The sequence below is a fragment of the Astyanax mexicanus genome, chromosome 14 (assembly GCF_023375975.1).
Source record: "Astyanax mexicanus isolate ESR-SI-001 chromosome 14, AstMex3_surface, whole genome shotgun sequence".
Classification (NCBI taxonomy): domain Eukaryota; kingdom Metazoa; phylum Chordata; class Actinopteri; order Characiformes; family Acestrorhamphidae; genus Astyanax; species Astyanax mexicanus.
In genome coordinates, this window is record NC_064421.1 from 22,481,921 (window position 1) to 22,503,556 (window position 21,636).

The window sequence follows — 21,636 nt, forward strand, 5'->3', positions numbered from 1 at the left end:
CAGCATCAAGCACAGGTCTCCACTGCATTTGTTCCACTCAATTACCATGTAGTGTGAGTGTGTGCTCTTTGAGAGGGCTCCTGCTTCCACAGTCTAAGCTCATGGGCGAGATTCTCTGAGCCTTCCCGGCTAATTCTATTCAGCATTAAGGAGCAGGAGGACTGTATGAAATCACTTTCTGAGCTGGATGATTCCAGAGCATCATCACATCTCTGCCTTATCACTCTCTCTCTGCTTCTTATTCAGTTAGAGCTTTTAAGCCATTGTGATTTAAATTATGCAAAATCATTATCATTTAAATCATGACTGCAATGGTCCTATTGATTATACTATTTGGCTCCCACGCTGTTCAGACGTAACCATTTTACTCTACGTAACTGCCATTTCAATCCATTAAACATGGTCCTTTTGCTTCTATTAATCTTGTAGTGAGTATCTAAATTGATAATGATAATAATCCTTTTCAGGGTTTAGAGTTTGCTTTGTTATTTTGTCAGCACACAATGCTTTAAAGCAGCCGCTTTATCAGGGACATTTAAGAATATCAGAATATTTTGAGGGATCTAGAGCATCTAGTTTGTGAGTAATAATACTGCCATGTGTATCACTGAAAAACACCTCGAAAGCAATCACCAGTCTTAACCACACTCTCAACAAAATACATAATCTGTAACTAAAAATAGAGCAAAGGCATTGTGCTTTCTGGGGCACTGGCACAATTTCCAACCATCTGTAACTCCATCTTTGTCCTTTGTCATTGTCCAAATGATGAGTTATGGTGCAGAGACAGAAATATCCTGCTATTGTTCTATTTTGTCACAACAATCTTGGACTTTCAATGTTTTTTTGTAACTTCTGGAATCTGGAATAGTAAAACTGTCTTGTAAGTAAAAAGATTTTGTACATAAAAAGAAAATGTACCAAACTAGAATAAAAAACACTGTATATTATAAAAACATAATCTATACTAGTAGCCTCAAAACCCACTGTGTTAATTACATTTTTTTACCAGTCAGAGCATTAGTTTTGCCAACATACTATAGAAGACGACAACCACTTTAAATTTAAAACACCCACTAATAGCAGGGAGAAATTAAGCTCAGCAGGTCTAACCTTTCAAAAATCAAGATTGTCTGACAAGTTTGCAGAGGATTTTATTGCACTTTATGCACCGGCACACATACTACTTAAAGAAAAATGAACAATATACATCCCTTTTTATGATGAAACACTGAAGATGAAGCGGCAAAGCCAGAAAACTATTTTTAAGTTAAATACCAATAGGTGTATATATGTAAGGACGTGCTTTTTATGAATCAACACAAATTAATTTTGATAAATGCAGTGCCTTGAACAGAATAAAAAGGAAAACGAGAGAATTTTAAATGAAAAATCTCAATCCATTTTACTAAATAATTGATTGACACATTACAACTATATTATTACACCTCTAATTATAAAAAGCAGGCTGAAGTTTGTACATTAAAATCACATTTCTAGATATTTACTTAATTGAGGCAGATCTGCACAGTCTCCGTACTGTCTGAGAGCTTCTGTCTCGAACTTGCTTTACGCTGACACTCTCCTGCCTGCTGAAGATTACAGAAACCATGATACTCTCTGCAGCCTAAAGGATGCATCATACTCAGTGCTCAGGGGCATAAGGAAGATGGGGGATTAACCTCAAACCCCTAAATCGGCCCACACAGAGGGACAGATGGAGCGAATCAAAGAATTCCCACCCCATACATACACCCACATACTGACATATTCACACAAATGAATATAAAAATCATGACGGAGCCTGAAAACATCCTCTGTAGTGGCAGAAGGGTCTTAAAAAAACAAATAAAAAAGTGACACCTTGCAGCCAATCAACATTAATGTGTAATACAAGTCTATTTGGTTAAAGAGAAAGGGTCTATGTCAGAGTGTGTGTGTGTGTGTGTGTGTGTGTATTCTGCTAGAGCTGTGATAGAGCTGCAGTGTGTTATCTGAATCTCAGTGCAGCGGGTTTATGGCTTATTCTCTCTGGTCGAGCAGATCAAGCCCACGCGGTATGTAGGCTTAGAGGAGCAGTCTCATTCTCCACTGCATTTGATCAGTAGACAGCCTTTGAGCTTCCAGTCAAATATTATTTCCATATTAAAAGAATGTTTGGAATACACAAGAATATATCTGGATTTTTTTTTTTACATCAAACGCTCCGGATATGAAATAAGTGTCACAAAAATAATACCAAAGATCTTACTGAAAACAAACAACACTTCTGAGCTTGCTCCAGTCTGAGCCACAACCCACATAAAAATTAGGACTGCACGTTATTGAACATAGGGCTGCATGTTATTGAAAAAAAAATGCTATTGTGGTATTTTGTTATTTTGTGATATAAATTCACTGTCAAAAAAATAGCAAGATGTCAGATCATCTTTCTGTACGGTCACTTTAACAGCCTAGCATTAATTTAATGAGCCCCTGCAACTTTCCAGCGTGCATTTCCAACAAGACAATGATTGTCCATCCAAAAGGATTGCCTTGAAGACACAGATACTGTCATGGCAGCTACAGTCAAGCTGCGTAGGATACCATTATGAAACTCCACAGCTCCATGATGAGATGTCCAACATGTTGGGATAAACATGCATTTCAAATGTACTGCACACTACTTTTGTAAGAGTAACTCAATATATATATATATATATATCACCAACAGTCACTGAATTATTGTTCCTGGTAGCCATTACCTTTCTTTTGTATAGCAATGCAATCTGACATGTCCTTGTGTGTGCAACTATTTATTTGATGATGAGTATATATTATACTAAAAACAGAAAGCACTCTTGAACAAATTTCTCCAGAAGTCATAGTATTAATAATACACTCTGTGTATTGAAGAGTAGAGTAAAATAAGTGATATTAGGCAATAATCAATCTCTGGTGGTTATGTCATGGGAAATAAAAGAAATGCAAAGTTGCATAATAATGAATTTGAATATTGCACATGCACACGTTGCAATGACAGTGCAGAAACAATTTAAGGTTCAGCCCTAATTAAACTGACACATTCTAAACTTTAATGCCTTGTGCTGTACCATTACTTTATTCCAAGTAAAGTTGGACCAGTTCAGCCAGACCATTCATCACAAAATTATCTCTCCCTCTTTCCTTTTCTCTCTCTTCCCCTCCTGCAGCTTCATCCCAGAGTTCTACTTCTATTAGCTAATGAGGTGGCGAGGTGATGTAGTGGATGGAACTGCTGGCCACAGCACCAGTCTGAGTGATGTACAGCATGCTGAGGCCCCTTTATACTATTAGCTAATGGAATTGAGGGAAGCCTTATAGTGGGTGGATGGGCCACCAGGGCTGCACTGCTACAGAGAACGAAACACTGCATTCACTGCAAGGTTGAAAGAAACCCCAATGAGTAAACTATGCTATCTCTTATCTGTCTCCATGTGAGAGCTTGTGGGTCCTGTCGAGCAGCAGGCTGACGGGCTAAATGGAAAGACAGATTGGATGGGTTGTTGGCTAGATAAGATTGCAGGGATGTGAAAGTGGGCGGAAGTGTTTTGCTATATCAGTTGAGGGTGGGAGGCATCAGCAAAACACACTAGCTCAAGCTCAAGAGGTTTAGCATGAATAAATCAGCTTGTCATGGTAACAGAAAAAAATGAGTGGGAGTGGAAAATGCAAGTTAAGACACAGACCATAGACAGACTATAGACATGCCTGACCCAGCCTTGCTTCCCAGGCAGCTCTATCACCTGGATTTACTGCACCACTGAATCGAGTATATCCTGCCCAATTTGTAGAGGTGAGGCGATAAGCTGGGATATGTTTTCCAGAACCAATTGAATTCCACTCAATTCCCACAGCGAGACTGCCTTTGTTTCCAGACATCTCTGCGCTCTGATAGACAGATAACAGAAATAAGGATGATAGCTGAGCAGAACCTGTAAGAGACAAGCCTGGAACCCAGTGTGAACAAGTGAACATCATTAACACTTACATTCTACACCCTGCAAGATTAGGAAGAGTGAAAGCTAGACTGTCACCATGTCTCAGGTAGGTGAAAGAAAAAAGACTGTGCTTTAAATATACATCAGTAGGATATTTTTATTCTTTAGAATTTGTGTAAAGAATATGAATTTTCTGCAGTCTATCTTTGTGTGTTAAATACAAACAACCAGATCCACCCTATTCAACTTAAATATAGTAATTTAACCTTTTTTGGGCTATTTATTCACATAGACAGGATGATATCCAAGTTAGATAAGAATCATGCTAAATGAGCAGTTACCTTGTATGGTTTTGCTGTGGATTATGTATAAAAAGAGGATTAGAACATTTCCAAAACTTAGTATTGCTGGCCTTGGTTTCTACAGAGCATACATAATCCCAATGACCGATAACGCTTTATGTTCTGCACCTGTCAGCACACAAAAAATAACAAATGGTCATGTACTACTTACTGTAGACCATAAACTAGCAGAACATTCCCCTGGGCAGTGCGTTTTGGATAAGGCATGGTTTATCACTATACGACCTTACAACAACCCAAAAAATAATGCTACAGTTTCTTTCTACATTTTTATTAATTTTGAATCAGTTGTTAGTTATAAAAAACATGAATTTTTTTTATTCTAATGGAAATAAAGATGACATATCTGCCATGTCGCTGGACAGAGCCAGATGTACCTAATTATTTGGAAGATCCACATCTCTTCTCATTGTCAGTGTCTCAGACTGCCTTCATTGAGCTTATAGCTTTTTTTATACTGGATACACAGTTTATTTATTAAGTGTAGTGTTTTAACAGTAAAAGGGCAGTTTTTGCAAGTTTCACTTTTTCACAAGTACTGAACACAAAGGGTGTAATGCAGGTCCCAAAATTAGCACACAGAAGAGTAATTGCTAAAAATAGACAGACAACCAGCCAGCGGAGGTGCTAGACCTGTGGTGGTGTCACATTTGAGAGACACTGGGCTCTCCATATTTTTAACATTGATTGTTGTGTGCAGACAGCAGTGCCAGATATGGTTTGTAATAACTAATGCTTTATAGTACCCCTTCTTGAGTTTCAGTATTTGTAGTTTAGCTATTTTTTGACAGAAGGCCTCTAGTTATGAGATAGTTTTAAGCTGACCTGCACACATAGTAGCTGTAAAGTCTATCCACAAATTTTATTTGATATTTATAAACTTATCTCTTTAACACAGCTTCAGTCCTTAACATAGTTTGACATTTGCATCCAGGGTTTACTGGTATATTTTTCAAATTTACTTCACCATTGCCATCTCTCTCTCTCTCTCTCTCTCTCTCCTGTTTGTCACACTTAAATGTTTCGGAACATCAAACCAATTTTAATATTAGTCAAAGAAAATACGTAAAATGCAAAATGCAATTTTTTGATGAAGGTGTTTCTGATTAAGGGAGAAAAAAAATCCAAACATACATGGCCCTGTGTGAAAGTGATTGTCCCCTTGTTAAAACATACAGTCACTGTGGTTTCTGACACCTGAATACACTGTCTCTAACCACACCCAGGCCTGATTATTTCCACACCTGTTCTCAATCAAGACATCACTTAAATAGGACCTGCCTGACAAAGTAAAGTCCACCAAAAGATCCTTAAAAGCTACACATCATCCTGAGATTCAAAGAAATTCAGGAACAACTGAGAAAGAAGGTAATTGAGATATATCAGTCTGGAAAGGGTTATAAAGCCATTTCCAAAGCTTTGGGAATCCAGCGAACCACAGTGAGAGCCATTGTCCACAAATGACTTAGACATGGAACAGTGGTGAACCTTCCCAGGAGTGGCCGGCCGCCCAAAATTACCACAAGAGCGCAGCGACGACTCATCCAAGAGGTCACAAAAGACCCCAAAACAACATCCAAATTCCTGCAGGCCTCACTTGCCTCAGTTAAGGTCAGTATTCATGCCTCCACCATCAGAAAGAGACTGTGCAAAAATGGCCTACATGGCAGAGTTCCTAGACGAAAACCACTGCTGAGCTAAAAGAACATAAAAGCTTGTCTCAATTTTTCCAGAACACATCCTAATGATCCCCATGACTTGCAATTCCTTGTTCTTTAAATTAGTTTAGTTCATTATTATGCAATTTTTTATTATTATATCTGTGACATAAAATGTACTCAAAATTGCAATAATAATGTTTATCATCGTTATTTCTGGGCAACATAATGTACAAACAAAAGGGTTACAGTGACAGGTCTAGTCTGAACATAGAGCAAATTCAGAGAGCTGACCATCCGACTGTATTGTTTTTTTTCTGTTCTTCAGGCATCAAGGTTTAGTGCTCTTCACTCCTGCTTCTGCTTGGCCTTGCCGGAATAACAGCCCTGCCATAAATTTCAGCTTTGTCATGACATGAGATTGGGTCATAAAGGTTGCCTGAGTTCTGTGGTAATTCTGAGATGTCCTTCTGTCCCTTTGGGTTCAATTATAACATATAGCATTTCTCCTGCTAACAATTTTTAGGTGTGCAACAATGCAGGGTCATCATTGTCACACTTTTAATTTAAAAATTCTCTACAAATTCTGTATTGGGGACAAGCCTAGACTGCAGGCAGGCTAATCACGTACCCATACCATGTTCTTCTTAATTTAGTTTTACATTGTCCTGTTGTCCTGCACAGACAGCATATGCTGCTCTTAGATTTCAATGTACATTTCTGCATTATTTTTGCTTTGAGCGGTAGTGTGGGGTACGGACACACCCCCATACCATGACAGATCCTGGCTTTTGGACTCATTGCTGATAACTGCCTGAATGGACCCATGTAAATTAACAAATTAAATAAAGTTGACCAGACAAAACACAAAATATCTTGGGTTCATAGTGCCTGCAACAGAAAGTCAGACATTTTCCATACAGTCTGAACCTTTTCTAAATTGGGGTTCAAATTGTTGCCCAGTATTCTAATCTTCCAGCATTTGATAATGCCATAACATTTGGTCCAGTCAGAAACAAACAAAGCACCCAAATGGGCTACACTAACATTGGACATTTAAAATGTAATCCAATGGAAACTGATTAAATATGATGACCCAGTATCAAAAACTGTGCTCTATAGTACCATGTCCGCCTGATCCTCCCTAAAGCTAAAAAAGAATCTCTTTTAAGCTTCAAAGCCCCTGAAATGGAAATAGAAACTGTGTTTTGTTCTTAGAATATGTGTACATTTTTAATAGATAGGCTTTCTCAGGGTAACAGAATGTTTATTCTCTATTTCACAGTATCAACAGGCTAAGCTAATCTGCAATGATAGCACTCACAACATGTTTGAGAGTGAGATGTGAATGAATGGGTGGAGATGCTATTAAGGCAGTGTGGTAAAGGCACTGTGGTGGGCAGTGAAGATACTGAAGTGCTGGTGTTAGGTAACAGCGCTCTTTTGCACTGTATCAAAAGCTAATCTCCCCAGGCAGGGATGCTCTTTAGCCTACACAAACATTGGCACTCATTGGCCTGGCACTGCCTCTTCCACCGTCACAGCGACTCTAACGTGCCACACACACACACAAACACACACACACACCACACCAAAAGAAACAACTACACACTTAAGGAGTGTATTAGAAAATGATGCTGTCGTGAGTCTGTACATGACAGTGGTTTGTGTGTGCGTGTGCACATGTGTGTGTTGTCCAGTGAGGGGGGGTAGGGGCTATGCTCTGCTGTGATCAGATAAGCAGCTTTGAGATAATGAATGAATGGATGATTGTAGAGCGTGCACTGGGACTACGGGTTACAGCAGGCTGCCAGGACAGACAGACAGACAGACAGACAGACAGAGAGAGAGAGAGAGAGAGAGAGAGAGAGAGAGAGAGAGAGAGTAAATGAGATACGCCACTGAGCCCTTCCATTACATGTAACATATATATGTGAAAGAAATCAGAATCAGAAATTGTTACTGTTATTAATAAAAGTGGTGTCATTATGTTATTATGATCAACAACAATATTAAGGTTTGGAACAAGCCAGGTTGATACATGTTTAATAAAACAGACACCAATCAGCTTAAAATAAGCCTAGCCTAGCATGCTGCTAAATGCAGAGGGATTTCCATGCTCTCTTATGTCAAGATTCACCTGTATCCACTTGCTGGGTTTTCCGCTTAGCGCAAAATATAGACTGCTGTTAAATGTCAGAGAGAGCATCCCATAAAACACTACCTCTACTATTAACTATTACCTTAATCACTCACGGCTCAAGAACCTCATTAAATCCAGTTATTAAATTTTGCTCACCCTTTATTGGACTCATTCATCCACCAATTGTACTTAAAGATGATCAAAATTGCTTAATTTGTGATGTAAATATTAACAGTTAACAATTTGATGTCATGTGATATGATATGTAAACTATGGCTGTATGTTACTCTGAATGAAGCTAAATAAAGCTCACAACACCAGCATGTAGTTGCTGGCTTAATGCAGGCCTTGGGCAGGTTTTAAGTGATATTAAAAATCTGAAAATCATACCACTGCAATTTAAACATTTTATATCATAATATATACTGATACCAAATTATTTTCCAGCCCTAGATAAATTCTCTATATGACTGCATGGTCCAAACCCTGAAGCTTGTAAAAAAAAATTAAGGTACTTTTCTGTGCATTATTACAACCTTAGCAACTGGTGCTGCTATTATGTTTTTAATATTTAACAATTTGCTACTGGTTTGTTGCTATTCTTTTTTTTTGTTATAGCTCTGACAATATTGTACAAAATACAGCTATACCAAACAAGAATTTTAAACTGAAGGAGTGAGAGAAAAAAAACAAAGGGCAGAGATGCAGAGCGCTACAAACGAGCAAGCATGAGAAAACGAGAGAAAGATAAAAAAAATAATACTGCATTTATTTATGGTCATGTGATTAAAGCTTACTGACTTAAGGAAATAAATTGTGGAGAGAACTGCAGAAAATGCAGAAAAAGAGAGGCATTAAATAGAAGAGCGAGAATGAGAGGATTCCCTTCTGCAGGGATAGACCAGGGCAGTAATGGGGAAAGCCTGGATGATCACTGGTGAACCAGTAGGCGCGCGAGAGAGCTGTCTCCTGGCATTAACATCACAGTAATGGGCTCCCACATGCATGACTGCGCCCTGTCAACACACATGCGCTCTGTTCACTGGGCCCGGCCACACGTGCGCTATTAGAGTGCAGATGTGTACACACACACACACACACACACCCATATCCACAAAGTCAATAAGCAGGATGTATTTCTGTTAAACATCATTTACATGTAAATACTAGGAATGCACCATAGTGGGAATTTTGGGCTGATGCTGATATCCAACATTTATGACTTACAGAGAGGCTTGACACCATGGTTATACCTTTATAAATTTAAATGAATTAAAATAACTAAAAATAGCACAGCCAGTGTCAGCTAATTGTACTACAGTGGTAAACACTGCTTAGCCCTTTTCTGCCATACAATAAATAAATCAGCTAATATCAGTTTAAAATATTGGCCAAATCGGCCTATGCCAATGATTCTTAAAAAAAAAAAAATAGTAAAAAAAATAAATAAAATAAATCTCCCGATACCAATCTAATTCCAAAATCATTGTGCATTCCTAGTAAATACGTCACAAGCAAATCATGCCACACAACCAGCAGAGTTGACTGCTACACTCCACTTAAGGCAAAGTATAAAGATGAGAGTGTACACCATCCATTATGCACATTTAGGTTTAGTGGGCAATAAACACCCTTTAAATCTTTTGAGAATTCACCCTGTTAGAACGCAGCCATGCGTTCCAAACTCTATTTCCCCCTTGAGCAGATATGTGTGGACATACAGAGTAACACTTTCAGCTATTTCTACTAAACATTCAGCTCAGAATCATTTCAACATATCCTTTTTGCAAAAAATAAATCTTCATATTACACAATAACAACACTATTATGCAGGTTATCTGCCATGTTCTGTGTCTCTTATAATAAAATGTATTTTACACCAAAAGACAACTTGTATTTTACACCAGGAGACAACTAGGAGACTAGTAAGGAAGGCCACAAGACACCAATGACTACTATGAATGAGTTTAGTGAGTTTTTTATCCATGTTAAAAATATAGATTATACTGACCATAATTTCTAACAGCAAAAAAGGGAAATCACCAATTACTGCAGTGCCTTTGTATAGGCACTTCAAATCAAATGTATTTGTATAGCGCCTTTTACAACTGAGGTCACAAAACAGCATTACAGAAATGTGATCACCGGACAAAGAATCAGGCAAAACATTTAACATTCAATATAAAACCCCCCAGTGAGCATGCAGGCAAGGAAAAACTCCCTTAGAGCTGGAGGAGGAAGAAACCTTGGGAGGACCAAGGCTCACAGTATAGAAAAAATCCATCAATCACTTTCATACAGTTTCACACACTAAACTGATATTTTTTTGCCTTTGATTGCATCCCACCCCCTACTACACATACTACCAAATATCACCGCATTCACTCATTGATACAATTAGAGCACGAGCAGCAGGAGGCAGCACAGATTAAGGATTACGTTAGAAATGAGTGCAGACAAATGCACATGGCTTACAGGAGGACACAACCACCACCAAACAGAGACATGAGGGGGAAAAAAGAGAGTGAGAGAGGGATAGAGAGAGAATGAGTGACGGAGAGGCTGTTAGAGGTGGAGGGAAAGCTTGAGCTTGGTCACATGGGTTAAACAAGACCAACGTCACCCCTCCCCCTGCCACAGTACAAACCCTTGCGTACATGCTTATACATCCACATCACAATGATGGCCTTTGAGTCTGACTCCTTCCTGTATACATACAGAAAGTCAACTGCTTACTCACTAGCAGACAATACAGGACCTTCCTGGTCACCTCAGATGTTTCCTAAAGAAAAGAATATTTACCTCTTTTTTTGCACCGGCAAAAACATTGTGTGCTTTACCAGTGAAAAACTCTGTCGAGCAGCAAAAGAAAACAAATCTTTAGTAGAAACCAAAAGTCAGATGTGAGGTTTCGAGGGAATGTGCAAACCTGCTCTCTGATTGGTAGTTGAAGCAGCACGTCACAATTAATTTACATGAAGCTTCAATGAAAGCTGCGTGTCAGTGACTCTCACTGAAAATGAATGATTTTTGGCTGCTGTGTCGCTTTTGTCACTTGCGATAACGGTAACATTTCCAATGGGAGTGGGACAATATATTGCAATATATTGATATTGTGATATATAGTTACTTTTTTGGGTTTTGTAAATATGGTTTATAGTATTCAACAGATGCACAGAGTTCGTACTGGATATAGACAGATGCAAAATGTATGTATCGTGTTTGTATCAGAACTGAAAAATATTGATCCCTTGCTAAAATAAAACGTCTACATTACACAGCACAAGCTGCACACATGACTGCTTGTTTATATAAAAAAAAAAAAATAAAAAAAAAACATAGCCAATGATGGACAAACTTCTTCAGTTATTTCAGAGAACCCTTCCCCCCTCCCCAATTTAGTCATGTCCACCACACCTAGATTATTAAAAGGCATGTTACTATGTGATGCCTATTTCTGCTCTGTAAATTCAGGGTAACTTTAAAGCTACACTCACATACAACTCAGATCTTTTTTGCACAAGCTCACCCATTCCAAGTATGGGCAAAACGTTATATTGTAACTATTTTGATGGAATGTTTCCACACACACACACACACACACACACACACAATAATTAACAAGTGTGTGGCCCTTGTTCAAACAGGAAAAATGACCAAATAAATGCTCAGTTAATGTAGTCCTTCCTTTTCTCTTATTTTATTCATGTTCCCACAACTCCCTTAAATATTTCACCATTCACTCATATCTACAAGCTGAGCATCTTCAAAATCAGACAACATCAGGGGCGCTAGCAGCAGAGACTAATTAACCAGCAAATCATCTAACACACAAATGGGCTTAGAGGGAAGGCTTTTAGGACACAGAATATGCAGAGACCTGGTGCTTCGACTCCGGATTAATGAATGCTTTACAAATTCATTATTTAAATAAAAAAAAATACTGAGCAAGCTAAATTGTAATCAAAAAATTAAAGATAGATTTAAAAAAGGAATTTCCTCTTTAGTTTTAAGACTTAATAATGCATACCATTGCTGTCAAAAAGAAGAAAAGTAAAACGTTACTAAATGGTCATTTAGTCAATGATGAACTCTGAATTACTGGAAGTTAAATATCTGTATGTTTATCATACAGATACCACTAGGAGTGTAACGAAAACAACCACACCATGTGGTTGCTACAGCTATGAACAAATGCCATTTAAACAGCAAACAACTATACAAAAATACACTTAAAGCTTCACAGTAAATAGTGAAATAAATACTTTCACAGAATACCACTATTATTCAAGTATTCATATTCGATTTTGCTAATCGGATCAAAAACAGCCACATCAACCTAACTGCTAGGTGTAGAACCTTGTCATTTTTGTGTATAGCCAAATGTGAGAGAGTGTGAGAGTAGAGTATAGAGGAAATGAATGAGCTGCGCCCTGTGTGTAACCCGTGAGGTGCAGGAAGACTGTCATCTTCCTTTGTGTTACATAGTAAGAAACAGAGCCCTAGTGGATTTAATTACAGTTTTTAGACAATTAAGGGTAGACTGGGTTATAGGGGCATAAAACCTTCCAGCATTACATTGTGGAGCAGTGTAACTGTGCTCTCTGGAATGATTGTCACCATCCAATATTGTTGGGATTAGGTGGGGAGTTGGAGATGAGATGGGGTGGTGATCAGACATCATCTTTTAAGCTCAAGCAAATCCTCACAGCAATGCTTTAAATCTAGGAGAAAGTCTTCATACTTTACAAAAAGAACAATTAACCATTTTTTTATATCCTTGATTTTGGCCTAAACAATTATTGAGCCTGCATCCCAGATTTTGTGCATATATTGTATTTGTGAGTATAGGCTTGTGTGTGTGATATGTAATGTGCCCTTGAAGTTGGAGGTCTAATGGAATGGTAGGGTTATATACAATAGTTTTAATGTACCTAGAATAGAAATGTACTTAGCAATGAGTAAAAAATAAAGTGACCTACCACTTTAAACTGTGGCAACATTTCAGCTTTCCTTTCTTCATTGCAGGATTAAGTTTATTAATACCTTTACTTTAAATCCTGTTCATGAACTCACCCCAGAGGGTGACTTAAAAAGGTGCTACTTAACAGGAAATAAGCTGCCAGTGCCTCATTACATTCTGCCTCCTTCAGACAGAGCTAAACTCCAGTAAAGAAACGGATCATCGAGGTTGAAAGTACCTCCACTTGTCCTTTGTTAATGCTGGGACTGTTTTCCTTTCTTCAGCTACAGGCTGTACTGTGCAGTGGTTAAATATTTGATTTGTGCTTGTTTGAGCTCAAGTGGAGTGTTTTGACAGGTGCTGTGGATGTTTTTCAGACGTTCGGCGCACGCTGCACTCGCAGAGACCGACTCCTCATTTAAAGCTGACTAGAGCAGCAGCTTGTCTGTTGTCTAAAGAGGGGCCCATTTATTGCGCTCTCTCTCTGTTCCACATGAGTTGCTGCAAAACGAGCTCAGTTGAACATCTGCAGCTCAGCCCTGGACCCACCTTCCACCGCCCACTGAGCATTCTACTCCAGGGCAACCGCCACTGCTGTATGAATAAACACAGCCACAAAAGCACAACCCGTCACAGAGCCGCGCACACACACACACACACAGACACACACACACACACACACACACACACACACACACTACACACTGCCACACAAATATACATTCAGACAAAAACTCTGCAACCAATGCTGTGGTTATCCATCCTGTACACATTTGAACCAGTCTTGTAATTCACTACACATAGGCTATCTGTAGCTAGCCACTGCAACAAAACCACTTTGTTTTGTTTTTTGGAACAATGTTATACTTAATTATTAGCTGAAGAGAAAATAACATCTTATTAAACCAAACCTGCTTTGTGTAAAACAAGCCCTGTTCTAGGTTTTGTCTTCCAATAAAAAACTTTACAAACACATAAATAAAATATCTCTCCTAAATAATAATATGACACTGGTACCATATGGAGGCATCTGATATGCATGAACAATGAATGACAGTCATTTCATTGGGTCAAGCGTAGGGCCACATTCTGCTACTTAGGTAACCAGAGAAGCATAGGTCTCAAAAGGGACATCTGAACTGACACACAAAAACACACACTTCTAAAACATAAAGCAAACTGCTCATCAGTGACAGTTTTAAAGTGTAGCCAGTGACCGTATTATTCAACAATGTAAAGCTACACCATAACGCAATTATTTTACTACATAATGCAATACACTCTCTGTAATATACAAATACTGGTGAAATCAATACTCAATGTGGTTAAAAACTGACCTATGCAACTCTGACCAAACATGACTTACATTTAATGAATCATTTCAATAAACTATCAATTAAAATAAAAAAATACCTGGAAGAAGCTCATCAGGTCATCGGTGAGGACCATTGTTAATTTTGACAACACATTTTTATTTCGTTTTAGTAATAGTCTTGTAACGAAAATGGCATTAAGTTTTAGTCGTAATTTAGTCATCTGAAATGTTTAGTTTTAGTCTAGTTCTAGTGAACTAATTATCATAAGAATATAGTCGATTAAAACTACAGTCAATTTACTCAACTAAAATGTAAAGGGTGTAAATGTAAATGCTTTTTCATCAGTTCCCATAAATTATTAACTGTGCACTTATACGAAATGAAACATTTATCAACCAGTTGTGTAATATTATAAATGTTTGAATGTGAAATATATTTTTATTTCTATATTATTTAATGTATATGAATATTGCAGGTATGTGGCTGTAAATATCTTAAATTTTAAATTTTGTTTCAGAAATCAGGTCATAATTAGAAGAATGAAATGTAAAACCCTTAATTAAAGCATTTGAATCCCTACCTTTTACAAAACTAAATTAGTTTTGATTGGTTGTCCTCCCTGCCAAACATTTTTGTCTCATGTTATTCGTTGATGAAAATGTCAGTTAATTTCGTCATCTTTTTTTATTATTTTATGCTGTTGTTATTTAGTTATCAACTCCTTTTCGTCATAAAAAAAAGGTTAAAAAAATAAAAAAACACTGGTCAGGACTCTTAACAGCACCAAATAAACCAAATGTTGTGACTGGTTACAATTTTCATATTTTAATGTAAAAAAACAAAACTATTTTTAGGTGGTGATCATTAAATTATCATTTCTGCTTTAACGTCTTATGACTCATTTGCACAGGCAATGAAAATCTTAGCTCATTTTGCTGTATGTAAGTGCATGGTAAGCCTCACAATACATCATTTTACATAAAATTTTGGCTGGAGTATTCAGTATAATGTGATCAAAAAAATGTTTTATTACTGTCACTGTCTCAAATCATTTTCAAATGATGCAGTAACTTTGAGCTCTGCTTTTCTATGGGATCTCTTAGGAGCTGTCCAATTCAGCACTAGCTGCCCAGAATCCTTACTGAGTGACTCCATGCCCATAAACTAGTTAGTGTCTGACTCTTTGTCTCTACTCTGTTATCTTACTCAGTCTCAAAATTAAAATGAACACAATTCTACAACAAATGCTTAACTTAGAACTGGTAAAACTCATAAGCATGTGTGAGCTTGGCTGTGCTTCGTTTACCCATAATGCAGTGCAGTTTTGCTGAGTGATTGACAGTTCTGCTAAAAAAAAGTAATCATTTCAATCTTGATGACTGGCATTTCACTCTTTTAAGCTCATCTAATATCATATAGATCCTGTAGCTTAACCAGAGCATGAGGACAGGGGTTGTGGGTTCAATTCTCGAATTTAAAAATACATACTCTGAATGACAAACAGCTTTAGATAAAGCTTCCCAGTGCCTGCTGGATAAAAAAAACATAATCATGTAAATCTAAGCTATTTAACAAGACTACCAGATATTATCATTGCTGATATATAGGCAGACACACATGCACTCAAATAGAAGCATACACAAAGGTGTGTCACATTGGGAAGTCATTGCAAGGTCAGTTTCTTTCTAACCTAATTAATAATACAGGGTTGAACCAGCTGACTAGCGAGCAGCAAAGTATACTGGCACCCCCTCTTACAATCACTAGGACAACAACATACAATTTTTGTGTCTCTGTTAAAGTGTGTGCAATAAAGAGATGTAAATTTGGACAGGAAGAATGAAGAGAAGACGTACATAAAGAGCAGCAGCGTGGTCTGCTGACCACAGTCCTCTGACTAACTGCAGGAGGCTGAGTTTAATGCATGAATATCACAAGGCTGAGAAAGAAAACGTCACAAATACTTTAAAACAATGCTACATTAAACAGACTGCTTTAAATACATTATATATAGTCTTCTTCTCAGAAAAGGGACCCAATTGACTACTACACATTTATCTCAGTTTACAGACTGTTGGGAGAAGCAGTGTTGTAAATGAGAAACCTGTATAGATAAGGATTAAACTGTAACAACATTGGCATTAGTCCCGTTGTGATGATCTATCTTGCGAGCTATCACATATTATTGTCAGTTACCTCTAGTAATGATATGAGGGACACAAACGGCTAAGCTGTATGTTGCCTCTCATGGCAGGTCGTTCAACTGGCAGGATAATAATGCTCACCCACACACAGAAAGGGGTTTTCAATAATGTATTTACTGCCTGCTTGCCAAGATTAATAGTCAATTGAGCATTTTTAAGACCAGCCAGGATGCAAGCTTTATCAACCTAAGAGTGTGGAGGATCTACAGGCCAAGCTGTATCAGGCATCTGTAGGCAAGCGTGCCACACGATACCATACAAAAAGTTTCACAACTCATTTGATCTATAGCTAGCTAAATATCTGTGTAAATAGCTAACTAACTACATGACTGACTGTGAATGACTGTGGCATGTAGATTAACATAGGCACCTGTCATGTCCTTGAACAGCCAATTAACGTTAACATGAGCGTTAACCAGAACCAGAAGAGTCTATTCCCTTTGTGAGCAGAGGTTTAGGGTTTAGCTGGCTAGCTAATATTGTCCACAAGCATTACAGCCACAAAACATGCTGTTTAAGCTGTTATACCATGTGTGAAACCTAACGCTAGCTAACAAGATAGGTTAACGTACAGCTTCACAAAACTCGCTTCACTCCTGCATTCTTAGCTATACTAATGACCAGCACGGTAAACTTGTGAAGGTTAGCGAGGCTTCAGCTTAGCTAGAGTTAGTTACCTGACAGTTACTCAAAAACGAACTAACTATCTATATCTTATTAAATGTAGGCTCTAATGTTAGCTGGGTTAGCTCTAACTAGTTAACTTAGCTAGCTAGCTGTTGTTTGAGCAGCTTCACACATCCTGACTTAGCTAGCGTTTTCTCACTTATCAACGTCTACGCTACCGTTAAATCCGTTAGTCGTTTTGTGACAGTTTACATCGTTACCTCGCTAACTAAGTACACTTTTAACCAGCTGGATTAAACCTCAACTTACCTGATAATATCGTCGTTGTGACCCAGGTAGAATTTTTGCTTGTGTTCCCGTGTGTTGTACACAACTCCCACACCGGCCACGAAGTACACTATCTCCTTGGCTGCCGTGTAGTACAGGTTGTTGCGGCACTGGTGTCCCCGGTAGCCGTAAACCCACTCGAGGCGCAGATGACAGTTCGGTGCTGTTCTGTCAGCCATGTTCGCACTTGTTTCTCTCCGAGGCGAAGAGCTGCTGCTGCTGCTTTCTCATTCAAGACGGCGAGCCCTCATGCAGCCTCTCCTCCGCTGGCTCCGCTCGGTCCGGAGCTACACACAAGTCTGTCCTAACGGCATCCACTTCCAGCCCAAGTCCTCTTCTCAACTTCGGGCGCTGTTAGCCTAGCATTCTCTCACAAACACACGGGTTTTTACTTCGCGCTTTTCTGACATGAAGCTTATCCAAGTCTCAACGCGTTTTAACGACCTTTTAGGTTAAATACTTCTTTCACAGATGTAAACTAAGGTATATTTATCGTTATCTAGCTCGCTGCCCTCCCCCTGCTGCTGACCGGACCACGACTGGCGGCTCTGCACTTGCGCCTCGTCGTCAAATCCCGAAAAAAAACGGTCATTTCTCGAATAGCTTAAACAGAACCGCCCAATCGTGAGCTGCAGCGCTGATTGACGTGGAGTCAGACGAATCACAGTAGAGAAAATGACCAGCGCTGTCTTGACTGACAGGTTATTGACCAATCAGGATCGTCTGATCGCCTTAAGCGTATGGTTAATTCATAGACTCTAGCAATTTATCCTGCAGTAGTATTCATGTATGTATCTAATTGTTTCTTATTGTAATGTTTTTTTTTATCAGATTATTATTATTATTGTTGTTTTATATTATTGTTGTTATTAAACACACATTGTAGGAAGGCGCTTGAAGCACGTCCTCCTGGTAAATAAATACTCAAATCCTCAATCATGCGATGCTCACAGGCGTGGAACCTATGCTAGGTGGGTACTAAATGGACTCTAACTAAGCATGGGCTCTGATTGGTTTAACAATTTAATATTATTGTTTTTTTTTACTGCTTCCCATCATTACAGCCTACCATTATCTCAAATGGGCCCCACATACACAGTGTTCAATCCAGATGGGGCCCATAATTAACCACCACTGACAATTATATGCAGAAGCAACATGGACCCTGTGGACAAAACGTTCTGGTTCCCACTCAAACAGGTCCTGTCTGGGTATGCTATCTAGAAACATACAGGATTTTAACATTTTAAGAAAAACAGCAGTGGTGTAAAGAACATACAAAAAAGAACCCCAATTTATCTTAATCAATTTGGTCTGACATATGTAGTCTAAAACCTATAACCCTGAGTGAGAAAAACGTGAATTTGCCAATAAAAATACCAGTACAAATCCCAGATTGTTGCTTTAAGCATAGCTGATAACCCCCCCTGCCCCCACAGTCCCTCCCTCTCCCTCTTACATACAAATCCAAACGTGTTCTTATTTTGAAATTATTTTTAAAGCGCTTTATCTGGAAGAAATGACAAAGTGTAGGCTGATCTGAATCATACAAAAATACAGTATATTGTGTGCCATGTTGTCCGAATGCACATACATTTGTGTATGTAAGCTTATATGCAGCTAGAGTAGCTTTGGGCAATGTACACATAGCTACATAGCCTATTTCATATTACAGTAAATATTCAACTGGATGGCAAGAGAACACGGACAAGTAGTTGTATTAAGTAGGGTGGGTTATTCTTTTTTTCAATTTCAAAGCACAATAAAGGCAAGAGCACAACAGACAGACACAAAGTAGAGCAGTGTACAAAGCTGTCATACTCTCTCCACCTCACAAGGCTAAGAAATGAGACAATTTTTGGGTCATGCGACACAACACAACCTTCTTTTTCCATCGCACCAGCCTTTTAAACACCTAATCAGACCATCAGGTTATGATTAGGAACAATAACGTGATTTCACGTCTATACAGAGTTGAACATGTTAAGTTCAAAATGTCCATTAGACTGGTCAAGTGTTGTGTTCTAGCCAAACAGAAGGGAAAAATATTTTATATAACCACATACTGAGGCTGAAATGACTGTTGTGCTAAGGTGCTAATACATTTGGCATATATATATATATATATATATATATATATATATATATATATATATATATATATATATATATATATATATATATATATATATATATATTTATATTTATATATATACACAAACACACATACTGAACTGAGAAGGTGATGCTTTACGTTTGTAAGTGAAGCCCCCTGCAGGTAAAAGAAAAGAACTACAGAGGGCATCTGCCCCATTCACTCTCAGCAGAAGTACCACAGTTCTTCACCACAAAGATTTAAAGAGTTGGTTTACAGCTGTGTGAGCCAAAGCAGATCCTCAAGTACGAATGGGAAGTGACTGAACACAACACAGACAGCATTAACATCATAGATAACGTTTTTACAAAACGGCACCTGTAGACAATTAAGTCCTCTGTTATGTTCTGTAATGATTAAAATAACAAAAAAAATGTTGTGTACATGACTGTCCACAGGAATAAACAAGGTATAAAAAAAAAAACAATATTAAAAAAGGTAAACCACTAAATGTCCATAACTCCGTTTACATGCTAAACAGTTAAGCTTACTTTTTGAAAGTAACACTGAATCAATCAAAACCAATGTATTCCCACTATTAACATTTTGTTCTACTCAAGCCCAATAAAACAGACATTTTAAACTGATTTTAGTGATATTTTATCTTGGTTAAAAAAGCACCAATATTGCATTATCTAACTAAAAGATGTATGACTACCATATAAACAAAAATTAGTACATTAATTCAGAGACTGTAGATCAAGAGACTGTAGAATTTACCAAAACAAAGGTAGATCAGCCAGAGATGGCACATTTTGCACAACCAAAGGCTTTTAAAACCTGTGATGCCTGTAAAAGAAATGCCCTTCATTTAGGTAAACCAGGTACACAAGGATATCCGATTCGACATTTTCTAAACAAATGTAAGTAACTGTTTCCAAACCTCTGAGTCTTCAACACATAGCCTCCTTACCACATTTCAGAAAAAGCGCTTAAGCAGTCACTCTTTGGAATGCAAACTCCCTCATTTCTCACATTTTCCCTCCACAAATTTGGATTATTATTGTATAATCAGTTTCTATATTTATATATTAGTGATAATTCACTATAATCTCATAACTAATAATCATGTATACAACTAAAAAGCAATCATTCTCGCTCATCAAAAACAGGAATGATTAGTTTACAGGCATTTAACTTTTGCCTTCAAGTGAAGTTCCTCAAAAACATAGTTCTCTTTCTGTGCAATTTCAAAATAGCAAAATGACTCCATATATACAGTCATCATATAACAAGTCTTTGTTCTTAAACAAGGGTGTGATTTAAGTTAGGAAGATGTTACTTCATAAAAATGTACAGTTCAAAAACAGTTTCACCAGACCACACCCACAATACTGGAATTTGAGGAATGCAACAATATCTGTTAAAAACAGACACACACATACAAACACACACACACACACAATCATTCAGTCTTAGACCCAGTTTACACCTGGTCACTTCATTTGTTTTAAATATAAGGATTATATCTGGATTACATCTGGATAAGACACAGGCCAGTATAAACAACCAGTCTGCATTTTAATAGAGGCATAAACAGAGCTGGACAGGAATTCAAAACTGACTGACAATCATTACAAGACACATGAAGTGAATTGGCAAATTCATGTGTAGCAGTTTCTCTGTGGCTTTCATTTTGTTCATATATAATTACATAAACCCAAAGTCATATATTGATAAAACCTTTGGACATACTGTCCATCATTGAGCCACATGTTCCAGAGGTGTAAACACATTCTCTACAAGACACATTCAACAACCAAGTCTCCTCCCAATATTGCTCCATCCAAACAGAGTATTGGATTTCTCTCTCAATAACTGGAGACATATTTGTCTACCAAGTATAAATGCATGTGGCTAAATTATTATCAGAATGCAATCCAGATACTAATCTGGTTTAAAGTGACCAGGTGTAAAAAAGG

The 21,636-nt window shown here is 37.9% G+C and overlaps 1 protein-coding gene across 2 annotated transcripts in view; it reads right to left on the minus strand.

Moving 5' to 3' along the window:
* The window catches only part of eml5 (EMAP like 5), a 68,021-nt gene extending 49,884 nt beyond the window's left edge, over window positions 1-18,137 (minus strand). Inside the window, exon 1 of one of the 2 annotated variants that reach the window (XR_007424002.1) lies at window positions 17,542-18,137. Coding sequence is in view for 1 of the 2 variants with exons in the window: in XM_007252507.4 (XP_007252569.2) it covers window positions 17,542-17,738 (197 nt within the window). In the remaining variant the exon portion in view is untranslated. The remainder of the gene's footprint in view (window positions 1-17,541) is intronic. The other variant, XM_007252507.4, reaches the window with a different exon arrangement.
* Between the last annotated feature and the right edge of the window lie 3,499 nt (window positions 18,138-21,636).